At 37.0% G+C, this 13150-nt stretch overlaps 1 protein-coding gene across 3 annotated transcripts in view; it reads right to left on the bottom strand.

The window, feature by feature from the left end:
* Positions 1–13150, bottom strand: part of slc4a11 (solute carrier family 4 member 11) — a 403848-nt gene that overhangs the window by 212088 nt on the left and 178610 nt on the right. For all 3 annotated transcript variants that reach the window (XM_030126744.1, XM_030126745.1, XM_030126746.1), the window contains exon 5: positions 10481–10709. In XM_030126744.1, coding sequence (XP_029982604.1) covers positions 10481–10709 — 229 coding nt within the window. The remainder of the gene's footprint in view (positions 1–10480; positions 10710–13150) is intronic.

Genomic DNA, 13150 nt, shown 5'->3' with positions numbered 1-13150 from the left:
AACGCCAACAAAGAGCGCCAGACCTGCAGAAACTACAGCCAATTTATGCATTAAACAGTGTAAGACGGGCTTTAAATCTGAAGTATATCATAACCTATGATTTCGGGTCCACAAATGGAAATTAATGTTTACGTCTGTGGGAGTGAACCGTAGACATAAACAGGAGATCGGAAGACTTTGGTACAGGGATTTTCCCGCTCAGAGAAACAGGGGGGTGGCCGACTCTGTCAAGTTTTATGCCACTTCCACGTCAAAACTCTGATGGGGGTATTCAAGGAAAAGACTGTTTTATAACAAGCATTACTCTCACTCAGTGGATTACAGTACTGGTCTATTTATCGTCTCCTCAACCCCCTGATGTTTAGTGTTATATTCTATGTATATAATTATATTGTTTAGTGCAGTGGTTCCCAACCTTTTTTTACTCCTAACTCCATTTTAACATCACAAATTTCTGGCGACCCCAGACATTCAAAACAGAGACTTTCTTTTTTTTTTTTGCTAAAATTAATTTGTTTTTGATCATGTAATAGTTCACTGTACTATGTTGCAAATAAATGTGCATTTTAGATGACATTTCGTCTATGTAATGTCTATTATTATGGATGGAGGCAGAAAAGCAAGTGAGAATTTTATTTTCCTTGGTCAGGATATGTACAGTCAGTTCAGGTTGGATTTACAAGGATAACAATTAATACTGAACAAACAAGAACTCAAACTATGAGCACGCGGTCACATGACTTAGACTTCCTTTATTGTTATTGCACAAAAAAAAAACACAGCAGTGAGATTTTGGCAACGAAATGTCGTTGCTTGGCTTCCGGATTCCACAGAATTAAAATATAGTCTATATAACTTTCAAAACAAGCTAAAAATAAATGAGTGCAATAAAGAATAAATAAATAAACAGAATGTAAACAACAGAATAAATAGTGCAAAACAGAATAACTAGTATATATGATCGGGTCAATAAACATATGCTCTCTCAGGTATTATAACCTGCATTTTATTTGAACTTGATTTTTTTAGGAAAAGTGTGTGGTGTTTTAATTATAATGAAATATATATCGAATCATTAAAAAATTATGTTTTATTAGTAATTTTTTTTTTTTTTTTTTTTTTCATCAATTACTACAAATTTCAGATGACCCCATTTGAATTCCAGGCGATCCCAAGGTTGAAAAACACCGGTTTAGTGTTTAGTGTTTATATTCTATTCTATGGCCCAACCCCAATTCACCCCTTAGCCCCTCCCCCTTACCCCTCCCCCTTGGCCCTTGCACTTGACACTACCTGTTCTCAGCTGCATTTGAATAGTTTTTTATTCAGAAGTTCAGATCTGCAGTTTCTTTTAAGCTTAAAGTTTTTATCTGTTTATCGGTTTTATGTTTTTTCTTTTTGCCTATACTTTTTATCGCTTCCCCTGCCCCCTTGCTGTAATGCTTTTATGTTTTATATAAAGCACTTTGAATTGTCTTGTACATGAAATGTGTTATAGAAATAAACCTGCCTTGCCTTGCCTTGCCTTACCCTTCGAAATGGAGCTGCAAGGGTTAGGGGCTGAAACATTCTCCTATAAAATGGGACCACCCTTCCAGACCTGTTACGTCATCAGCAGTCATCGATGCCGCTATTAACAGATGCGAAAACTTTGTTTCCGAAAGTATTCCCCATGCCGTCAGCAGCTGTAACCGTCTCTGTTCCGTGGGCTTTGTTCATCTTTTTGCGGCTATCAACTATAAACTGCAGAAATGCGATCTATAACACATTGAAATGGCATTAAACCGTCGATCAAATGATTAAGTTGTTTACAAAGAAAATATGTACATTTGTGTGTTTTTCTTTCATCACACGGCTGCACTTTTTGGCAGTGTTGACCTCCATTTTGTCGATGATTCGAACAGAATTATGGGAAATTTCGTAGTGTAGTACTGAAATATCTCAGTTTCGAAGGTTATACAGCCCTTCGCCTTAGCCCTGGGCAACACTACCCCTTCACTTGTACGCACAAAACGGAGGGGTGGGGGTAAGAGGGTAAGAGGGAGGGGCCAAGGGGTGAATTGGGATTGAGCCTATTTATTGATACTTTTTGATTTTTTTTCTGCTGTGTTGACTTTACACCGTCGGGCCTTAAAACCCCTTTAGCCCTATCAGCCCACCCACGGGCCGAAAAAATTATATTAATATTCATCTACTATAAAAATATAATAAATCAGGACAATTGATGTTTTTTTCAACTTTTGCTCAAAGTTTAGACCCTAATGTTAATAAAAGTACATCAAAAGTGTATTTTAGTGCAAACTTTAATGTTCAAACATGATTTTTAATCTTTGTGGGATGAAATATACGCTATTAAAAATCTCCAACACGAACAATTAATTTATGCATATCATCGTCAATCCAGCCGAAAAAAAAAACAGGCGAGGATAAAAAATTCTAATTTCTCTTTTAGTTTGTTACAGTTTACTCAGGCATAGTAATAGATACAATATTTTAGACAATGGGAATAGATTCTGTGAGGTCTGCAAATGTCCATAGACACCAAGAACATCCATATGAACCTTATTGTTGTGGAGTAATTCTTCATTTACTTTGGCTATGTCTTTTTAGGCGTTTTATCCTTGAAAATATGGTCAGGGTTAAACAGGTTAAGAGTCTTACAATTTCAGTTTTCTGTATGTGGCAAAAACTGACAATAAACCTGATGTTGACTTTTGACTTTGACTAGATGGGATGGAACAGCAAAAGAAATATTACTTTATTATTTTATACCACCGTTAGAGATTGCCATACCTTTTTTTCCAACAAGATCTTCAACAAATGTTTGCTGTCTGTCTAAACTCTAAGTGTGGCAGTAACAAAATAATCAGCGAATGTGCAAATCACTGTAATTTTGACATAATACTCCATGATTTTGCTTATTTGAATGTTAATTCTTATTATTCAACCTCCTACAATATATAGTCGCGGAAAAAATTATTAGACCACCCCTTGTTTTCTTCAATTTCTTGTTCATTTTAATACCTGGTACAACTAAAGGTACATTTGTTTGGACAAATATAATGATAACAACAAAAATAGCTCATAGTAGTTTAATTTCAGAGCTGATATCTATGCATTTAACATGTTTTCTTGATAATAACCAAAATCACTTCAGTTTTTACATCAATATCTATGGCATTGTACTGACAAAAACAGTGCTTTTAGACATTCCATGTTTTAGTCACATGATACACTCAGGAGTTAGTACTCGATTGCATAACCATTGTTTTTGATGACTTTTGATGGTCTAATAATTTTTTCCATGACTGTAGGTGTCAATGTTTGTGATGAAATGAAGGGTGAAGCCTTTCTTTTCTGGGCTATGTTTCCAATCCTCCTCCTATTTCACCTAAATAACCTTTTTAAAACCCTTCTTGGACTCATTAGACAATATAAAGTCACAAATCTGAAAACTGTCTTGTGTTGTTGTAACACTACAAACACCTGACTCTCTTACCAAATATGATATATCGCTGTTGATTAAACCACCAACAGTATATAGAGCTCAACTTGTAACATTTACAGCAGAAAAATGCAATAAAATGAATAAATAATAATAATAATAATAATAATAATAGTAATAATAATAATTATTATAATAATTATTATATAATAATAATAATTATATTATATAATAATAATTATTATTATTATTATAACAATCATCATCATCATCATAATAACAATAATAATAATAATAATAATAATAATAATAATAATAATAATAATAATAATAATAATTTTTTTTTTTTTTTTTTTTCTGGAACTGTACTGTTAAGTTGTGGTGACACTTCCTGCTTTAAATGTGAGGATAAAAAGTAGAGGAAGTGTACAATGCTGATGAGTGAAGTTACACGTCTCAGCTGACAGGAAAAAAAAAATTGACTTTGCCACTATCTACCGTTAGCGGTTAAGCTAACTACTGTTTCTGTCAAACCAGATCTTTATGGATTCCTCTGATATAGAAGTAAGACTTTTATGAAGTGTTTCACATCTTCACACTTCATGTTTCATTTTTCAGCCCTTTATCTGTTCTGTCCAGTTATATACAGTAAGTAAGTAAAGTAAGTAAAGTAAATTTTATTTATAGAGCACTTTTCACAGACAGAGTCACAAAGTGCTTTATCAATTCAAATCAGAATCAAATTAAGTTTACAGAGACCCAACAGAATCCTTCAGGAGCAAACACTTGTGATTGGTGACAGTGGCGAGGAAAAACTTCCCTTTAACAGCAGAAACCTCGAGCAGACCCAGACTCCTGAAGGATGGCTGTCTGCCTTGACCAGTTGAGGTTAAAGAGAGAGAGAGAGTAAAGGAGGAGAAAAGAGAGAGCGATAGAGATATAGAGAGACTGGGGGGGGGGGGGGGATGACACATGGAGTACGTTATGATGAATACATAGAGTGTAATCAGTCTGTGGTGGTCCTGGGTCAGGTGGGAGACTAAAAAGCCTTTTTGAACAGGAGGGTTTTGAGGTGTTTCTTAAAGCTCTCTACAGAGTCCATGGACCGTAGGTGTAGAGGCAGGTCATTCCATAGACGTGGTGCCACAGCTTTAAAAGACCTGTCACCACATGTGCTAAAACAGGTCCGTGGAACCATCAGCAGGTGCTGTCCTGAAGACCTCAAGCTACGAGTTGAGCTGTAGGGCTGGATCAGGGAAGCAATGTATGCAGGGGCCTGGCCATGTAGGGCCCGGAAAGTTAGCACAAGAATTTTGAAATGAAGACGATATAGAACAGGAGCCAGTGGAGAGATTTAAGGATGGGAGTGATGTGGGTTCTCATGTTTGTGCGGGTCAGGAGCCTGGCAGTAGAGTTCTGGACAAACTGTAGACGGGCCAGCTCCTTCTTGTTTAAGCATGTAAACAGGCTGTTGCAGTAGTCTAAGCGAGAAGATACGAAAGCGTGACCGATCATCTCGAGCTCATTTGTGGACACCATAGATCTGAGTTTGGAGATGTTGCGTAGGTGGAAGAAACAGTTTTTGACTAGGTGTTTGGAGTAGAATTCTAAAGACATGTCCTGGTCAAAGATGACACCCAGATTCCTCAGTTTGGTCTTTACTGAGGAACTCAGGTCTCCAAGGTGATGTTTGATCCCTGGGATTGCACTGTCCGGGGCAATGATGAGGGTCTCAGTTTTGCTGGAGTTCAGCTGGAGGCTGTTATCATTTAGCCACTGCTTCAGCTCTGACAAGCAGTTGATTAAGGAACTCAGTTTGTGGGGCTCAGAGGAGTTAAAGGAGCAGTATATCTGGATGTCAGTAATGATTATGTCAACGTACACAGCTGAGTATAAAGTGGAAATGGACCACGAGCTAAAAAGTATTTAATACGCTTAAAATGGTGAACGACTGCAGGTAAAACACTGATTATAGAAACTAATCAATGAGTCTGAGTTGAATAAATGAATCCTGACTACTGCCTCATTAAAGAAAGAAGTTATATGAAGCTAACGTTAATTGAATGTTTGGACCCGGAAGTGTTTTCCACTTAACAACTAGATAATGAACTTGATGAATGGACCTGCTTCCGTTTCATTTTGTGGTTCCGGAGAAACTTTGATTTCAAGCCATTGCCATCTTACTTCAGGCTTCTATTAACAAACAGTACAATCAGATTATTCCTAACAAGACAATACATAAATATTAAGTGTTATCATATTATATTTCTGTACTTCAGGCCAAATGATCCAAACATTCAGACAAGCTCAAATTCCTTAGAGATGTAGTTGTATTATCCATTTACATCCATTCATTATGAAGTCTGACTGGGGCATGTAATTATCTATGTGGTCTGGGGGTAGAAATGACTGTACCTGGTGAAATAATAAATATAATTAAGCAAATATTAATTCAACTTTACATCTACAGGCATAATTCCTAGCAATTAAAATCTTATAACACTGATTTGAATACAACTTCTAAACTCATAGTGCAGATGTGAGTAGAATGAGCATTTATACTTAATTGAAAAGCACTTTAACCCTTAGCAATCTGAGCTTATTTTGGCTGTTTCTGAGTACTTTTGATTTTGTCTTTATATACGATATAAAGAAATGTGTACTATACCCATGTTTGGTATCTTTTTTTTTTTCAGCACAACTTCATCTATATCATCTGTCTATTATTTTTTCACTTTAACCTAATATATCAAGACAAAAGGCCAAAAAACACACAAAAAATATAAAATCCAATTTGAAAAATGTATATAATTTATTGCATAAATAACACAAAGATGCTTCAGGAACCTTTTCAAAGACTTTAAAAGTGAATACTGGTTCCAAATATTAGGTATATAACATTAAAATTGTAATAAATTAAAACTATACTCAAATATTTGACATAAAACCATATCTTTACATAGGTGTAATGCTAATGCAGTCTGTGAATTAGAATCCGCAGATTCCGCCAGTTTTTGCCAGTTTGAAAAAGAAAAAAAAATGATGAAGATATGGTCAGAAATAGAAGGGCTGCCCCACATCATTTTCATACTTCTATTCACGTTTGTTTGCTCCGGTTTCAAACCGTCATATCTCCAGTTGTATTTGCTCTATTAACATCAAATAAAAAGTGGGAGAGTGTTTCAAGTCCACAGTTTTGAATGCAATTGTCCCCAGTGGTCTACATGACCGACTTCTGACGCTACGTCTTGAAAATGTCATGTGATTCAGTCAAGGGGCCATGACCGTGGACCCCTGAGGGTTAAGTCTGACTGGGGGATGTAATTATCTATGTGGTCTGGGGATAGAAATGACTGTACCTGCTAAAATAATAAATATAATCAAGCAAATATTAATTCAACTTTACATCTACAGGCATAATTCCTAACAATTAAAATCATATAACATTGATTTGAATACAACTTGTGCGGATATGAGTGCAGATATGAGTAGAATAAGCATTTATACTTAATTGAAAAGTACTTTAACCCTTAGCAGTCTGAGCCTATTTTGGCTGTTTTTGAGTACTTTTGATTTTGTCTTTATATACGATATAAAGAAATGTTTACTATACCCATGTTTGGTGTCTTATTTTTCAGCACAACTTCATCTGTCTCATCTGTCTGTTATTTTTTCACTTTATCCTACAATGCCAACATAAAAAAACACATAAAAAATGTAACAAAATGGATATAATTTATTGCATAAATAACATAAAGATGCTTAACGAACCTTTTTCAAAGATTTTAAAAGTGAATATTGGTTCCAAATATTAGGTATAGAAAATTAAAATTGTAATAAATTAAAACTATATACTAGGAATGCACCGATTCCGATACGAGTATCGGCATAGGCTTCGATACTCAGTGTGTGTACTCGTATTCGTACTCGTAAAAGTAATCCAATACAAATGCACCGATACTACTTACGGCCATGTGACATTCACAGTTCAGTGCAGCAGGTACTCGGCGGTGGAAAATTGTGTGTGGAGTGTGAAGAGTGTGGAGATTTTTCAAAATAAATGACGGTGATAAAAGTAACACTGACTGCAAGTAACGTTACAGACAGACAGATACGGACGCAGCGTTCTGTCCATCCTCTGTGTACATTCCACCTGTTTTCCAGGTCCTGGCGGATGAGTACCCAGACGGAGAGGGGTACGGAGTGGTGCGGACCGCCACCAGCAGAAGTGAAAACGAAACTTATCACTCATTTCTCTTTTCTCTACCTGCTGAAGCTAAGCTTTTAAACCTTACCAGCGAAAACGCTGCAATATTAGTATCACATTAGTGTTACCTCTGTCGTCTCCATGTTTGTTATTACTGACTTTCTTCTTCTGCTTCTTCTTCTTCTCAAAAAACTTTACTCTTCTTCATGGTATTTGTCCAGTATGGTTAATTAAGAGCGGCGCCCCCTGGTGGATTAATTGTTCCAGTCAGACTAATGACAACGACAATAAAGCACATTTACAAAAGGAACTAAGAACTGGAATGGGATTATTAAGTACTTGTATCGGTACTCAGTATTGGCAAGTACTCAAATGTAAGTACTCGAACTTGGTTTGGTAAAAAGTGATATCGGTGCAACCCTACTATATACTCACATATTTGATATAAAACCATATCTTTACGGAGGCGTTTTTTCCAGTTTTCTCACCCCCACCATCCTTCCCGAATTCCGCATCTGGTTCAGGTGGGGGTCATTCTCACCCTCACCTGTAATGCTAATGCAGTCTGTGGATTAGAATCTGCAGATTTGGCCAGTTTTTTCCATTTCGAAAAAGGACAAAAAATGACAAATATACAGTCAGAAATATAACGCCCACCCCACCTAATTTTCATACTTTCCGGTTTCAAAACATCATATCTCCGGTTGTATTTGCTCTATCAACATCAAATAAAAAGTGGGAGAGTGTTTCAAGTCCGCACTTTTGAATGCAATTCTCCCCAGTGGTCTACGTGACCGACTCCTGACGCTACGATGTGTTGAATATGTCATGTGATTCAGTCAAGGCGCCGTGACCGTGGACCCCTGAGGGTTAAGTCTGACTGGGGGATGTAATTATCTATGTGGTCTGGGGATAGAAATGACTGTACCTGCTAAAATAATAAATATAATCAAGCAAATATTAATTCAACTTTACATCTACAGGCATAATTCCTAACAATTAAAATCATATAACACTGACTTGAATACAACTTCTAAACACATTGTGCAGATGTGAGTAGAATAAGCATTTATACTTAATTGAAAAGTACTTTAAGTAAATAAAATAAAATAAAATACTTAAATTTAAAACTCAGAATGTAGTATTACAGATGATACATTAGGTTAGGACAGGGGTGTCAAACATGCGGCCCGGGGGCCAAAACCAGCCCGCCAAAGGGTCCGATCTGGCCCGTGGGATGAATTACTGAAATAAAAAAATTACACTGAAGATAGTAACAATCAAGGATGTCAACATAAATTTAGTTCAATTCCATCTAAAGTGGGTCAGACCAGTAAAATACTATCATAATAAACTATAAATAACAAAAGCCACATACTTTTCTCTGTTTTAGTGTAAAAAAAAAAAGTAAAATTACACAAAAATGTTAATATTTACACATTAACTTTTTACAAAAAATGTGAAAAACCTGAACAAATATGAACAACCTGAAATGTCTTAAGAGATTTAAGAATAACTGTACAAATATTCTGTCTGTTATTAAATGTTTTGTGTATTTGTAGATCCACTGTGATCTGTACACTGTAATGAACATGTAAAAATGAGAAGCTGAGGCCAAATAATGGCATAAATGGTTAAAATTACACTTTTTTTCTAAATAAATTTAATTTTGGTCGTGGTTTGTTCATGTTTTTCCACATTTTTTTAAAGGATAGTTTGTAGATGTAAAAAGTTTAATAATATTATCTTACTTTTTTCACTCTAAAACATAGCAATTAGACATACGAATTTTGGAATTGATATTATTTATGTATTATTATGTTATTATTTTAATGATCCAGCCCACTACAGGTCATATTGGGCTTTATGTGGCCCCTGAACTAACATGAGTTTGACACCCCTGGGTTAGGATAATATTAAACGACACCCAAACTGAAAATGATTACAACAAGTAACATCATATATTATTATTATAATAATATATTGATTCACTGTGCACGTATTACATGTAAAAGATAATTTCAGATATATTTATTTTCTGTGGAATCAATGTTTGAGCTTTAGTCCAGAGTAAGATGCAACAGCGTGTTACTGTAAGAGAACATATTCTTACTTCACATTTATATCTACGGTGTGAACTAAGGTGTTAAAAGTAGACAATATGAAATAATCTTCTAATATATATGGATATTTTTGCAGAACATTCACAACAACAGCAGGATTTTGGCTGTCCTTTACACTGTGAGGAGAGCAAAACAGAAATATATCAGAAAACATATTGAGTTAGCGGAACATTACTGAAAACAACACAAACACAGCAAACACAGGAGGGCTTTGTCGTTGTTGTTGTTTACACTCTACGGCTTTGGTTTGTGTGTCTCATTGGCAAAAAATAAAGAACGCACTCGAATGTTATTTTGATAGATGTCTTCGCATGTAAATTGCTGCCAATACAAATTCAGCGCTCGGAGTTTGTGTCGACTGAAAAAGCTGTCAGGCTAATGGGCAGCCTGAGTTAAAAACCCACAATTCTCTGGGTCCTACAGGGTTCTTGAACCTCTCAAGTACATCTGACAATTCTGCTCCTGAGCCTGAGGAGATGCAGTTTTTCAGGTAGGTGTTGAGGAGCAGACGTCAGATGTTTTTAGGTCAAGTGTCAGATGTTGTGGGTCTTTGGTCAGATCGCGAGCAGGCAGCGAATGCACATGTTCTCTCTGTCATATTGTGTTTGGAGTGAATGCAACATATGGTACGTGTGCGTTTTTTTTTTGCATGCTTTTTACACATACACACACACACACACACACACACATTGGTACGCTGCTTACCGTTGACCTCTTGAGCGCCTGCATCTGTGAAAAGCATGCTCATCACCTCCTCGAAGTTGCAGCTGGGCTCAGAGGCATTGCTGTCCTGACCCACGTGATGCAACATTCTCTTCAGGACGTCGTCCAGGGAGGCTGCGGTCTCATCCAACAGGATACTCGCCCTCGCCAGAAAGCCATCCAGGTCCCGGTGAGCCCGAACCTCCTCTTCAAAGTTCATCAGCTTCACATACTGCGGAAAAGGTACGAGTCACTATAAAAACCAGGAACATTCTGTACTCTTTCCAACATTTACAGTGGGATAATTACTGTCTAAAAATGCTCTTAAACTTAAAAAAGAAAAATCCAAATGGGAAAAAACAAACAAACAAAATGCAGTTCATGTACCACTGAAACACACGTTTCACTGAAATCACACGTTTACTGAACAATTCTCGCACAGCCGCCAATAGTTACTATGGTCCCAAAAGAATGGGAATTTTTGAAGTGCGTATTGGCAGACATGAGCAAGTGGCAGCACTGCGAGACAGCGACTTTGAGCAAGTAAACACACCCCCATTTTAGTAACCATTGGCGGCTGTGCGAGAATTGTTCGGTAACCGTGTGATCTCAAGATTCGGTAACGTTCCCTGGCCCCCTAGATCACCAGATTTGTCCGTTTGTGATTTTTTCTTGTGGGGCTATCTCAAGAGTAAAGTGTACACGACTCAACCAAGAACTGTGGATGAGTTAAAACAGAGAATTCAGGATGAAATTCACAGTATCCCAGCTGAGATGTTGCAGCGGTCAATGAGGAATCTCAACAGCAGATTTCAAGAATGCATTCGTACAGGAGGACGCCATCTACAGGAAGTAATTTTTAAAACATGAAAATTCCATCATTGTTTCTTAAATGGCATGGTTTAAGGTTTCAATTACTATGAATAAAATATTTTTCTTCCATCACTCTTGGTTTTATTGGATTGTTAAAAAGTTCCTGTTTTTTTGTGTCACCCTGTATCTTCGGTGTAATCTTTACATTTCACAAATTCATCCCAGGGGCCAGACTGGACCCCTTGGCGGGCCGGATTTGGCCCCCGGGCCGCATGTTTGACACCTGTGGTGTATTGGGATTGAGCCCCCGGTGGACATTTACGGTACTGCAGATTTCAACACTTCACATTTCACCCCTGAGGGTTCCTGCATGGTGAAAAGCAGTGTTATTTCTCTATGGTCTCGCCTCTGACTCCACTCAACATCCCCGCTGAATGTCGTCTGCACACCCGTGTCGCACACAGCAACAAGAACGCCACCGGGTAATGCCACGCACTGAATCAGCAAAAAAAAACACCACGCTGCGTAAACAAAGACACACACACACACACAAACCCAAACTGAGCCTGAATCGCAAATTTACTTTAAAGTATCACCTTCAACCACCTCCAGTAAGTCACACACTGTCCTTTTTTAAATGGCAGATGCTTCGCCCGTCGGAAGTTCATCACAGCTGGTGTCTTAAGAGTCACCGCAGAGACAAACACAGCTCGATTAAGAGCCCAGACACCCACCGTCCCTCGATTTCATTGATCCTGTGATTGACAGAAATTCTGAAGACGAGTGGATACCCTGCTGTTCTTTTTACAAGGAAAAAAAAAAAAAAAAAAGCCCATGTCTCAGCCTGTAAAGCTATTTTTGTGCTCTGTAAATAAATTTGTTGTGTTTGTTGTGCGCGGTATATCTGCTGGTATGTTTGTGTCCTCGGGGTCACGTCATTCAAAAGTGTTAACTGCAATTTATTTGGCATTTGGCGCTTATTTATGTCTAATAATATGCACTGAACAGCATGTGTGGTCTCGCAGCGAATATGTGAAAAGATGGGGCCGATGCCATAATATTTAAAGATTTCCTGAATTATTTAAAGAAATGCGCAGTCGTTGCCAAAAAAACATACGCATAATACCCCAAAAATTAATGCTATTTATAGGCCGTTTGCAAATAAACAAACCCTAACAAAAAATCTTGGCGGGCGGCGATCATGTGAAATTGATAAAAAACAGAGGGAGAGAGCAAACAAACAGAACTGTAATACAGAAAGGGAAGATTAGAGGAAAGAACGAGGCAAGCTGTTGGCAGAAACAAGGCACAACAAACCCAAGCGTCTGACAGGCTTGGACTGAGGAAGTCGAACTCTTGACAGCATTGGTTACCAGTTTTAACTAATGTCCTCTGGGTGCTGCCTTAAAAGCCTTCAACTGCGGAGATAGAGAAACATCCATTTATTGTATTTCCAGTATGAGAGATCACAAAGAAATATTAAAGAAACCACCCAATTTTGTCTATTGTTGCAGATATTCAGCTTTACACGATGTTTCTACTCATTTCTTTTTCCAGCGTTTGCAAAATATATCCAGTCGACATTAACATTTCAGTGTAGACTCATATTCTAACTAATGCGGATCAATAAAAAAAACAAAACAAAACATTAAAATATAAACAGATACAACACAATAATATAAAAAGAAAACATCAAAACACCTGAGAGAAATAACAAAGGTCAAAATCATTATTTGGCTTATCTATGTTTAATTATTTATTTAAAATATTCGCCAGATTTTTACTCATTTTGAAAGTGTTTTTTTTTTTTTAGTTTTGAAGGAAATATTTTCCAAGGAGCTGGGGTTATCAAACTTTTAT

This window comes from Sphaeramia orbicularis, chromosome 22 (assembly GCF_902148855.1).
Source record: "Sphaeramia orbicularis chromosome 22, fSphaOr1.1, whole genome shotgun sequence".
NCBI classification, from domain to species: domain Eukaryota; kingdom Metazoa; phylum Chordata; class Actinopteri; order Kurtiformes; family Apogonidae; genus Sphaeramia; species Sphaeramia orbicularis.
This window is presented reverse-complemented; position numbering and strand designations above follow the sequence as displayed.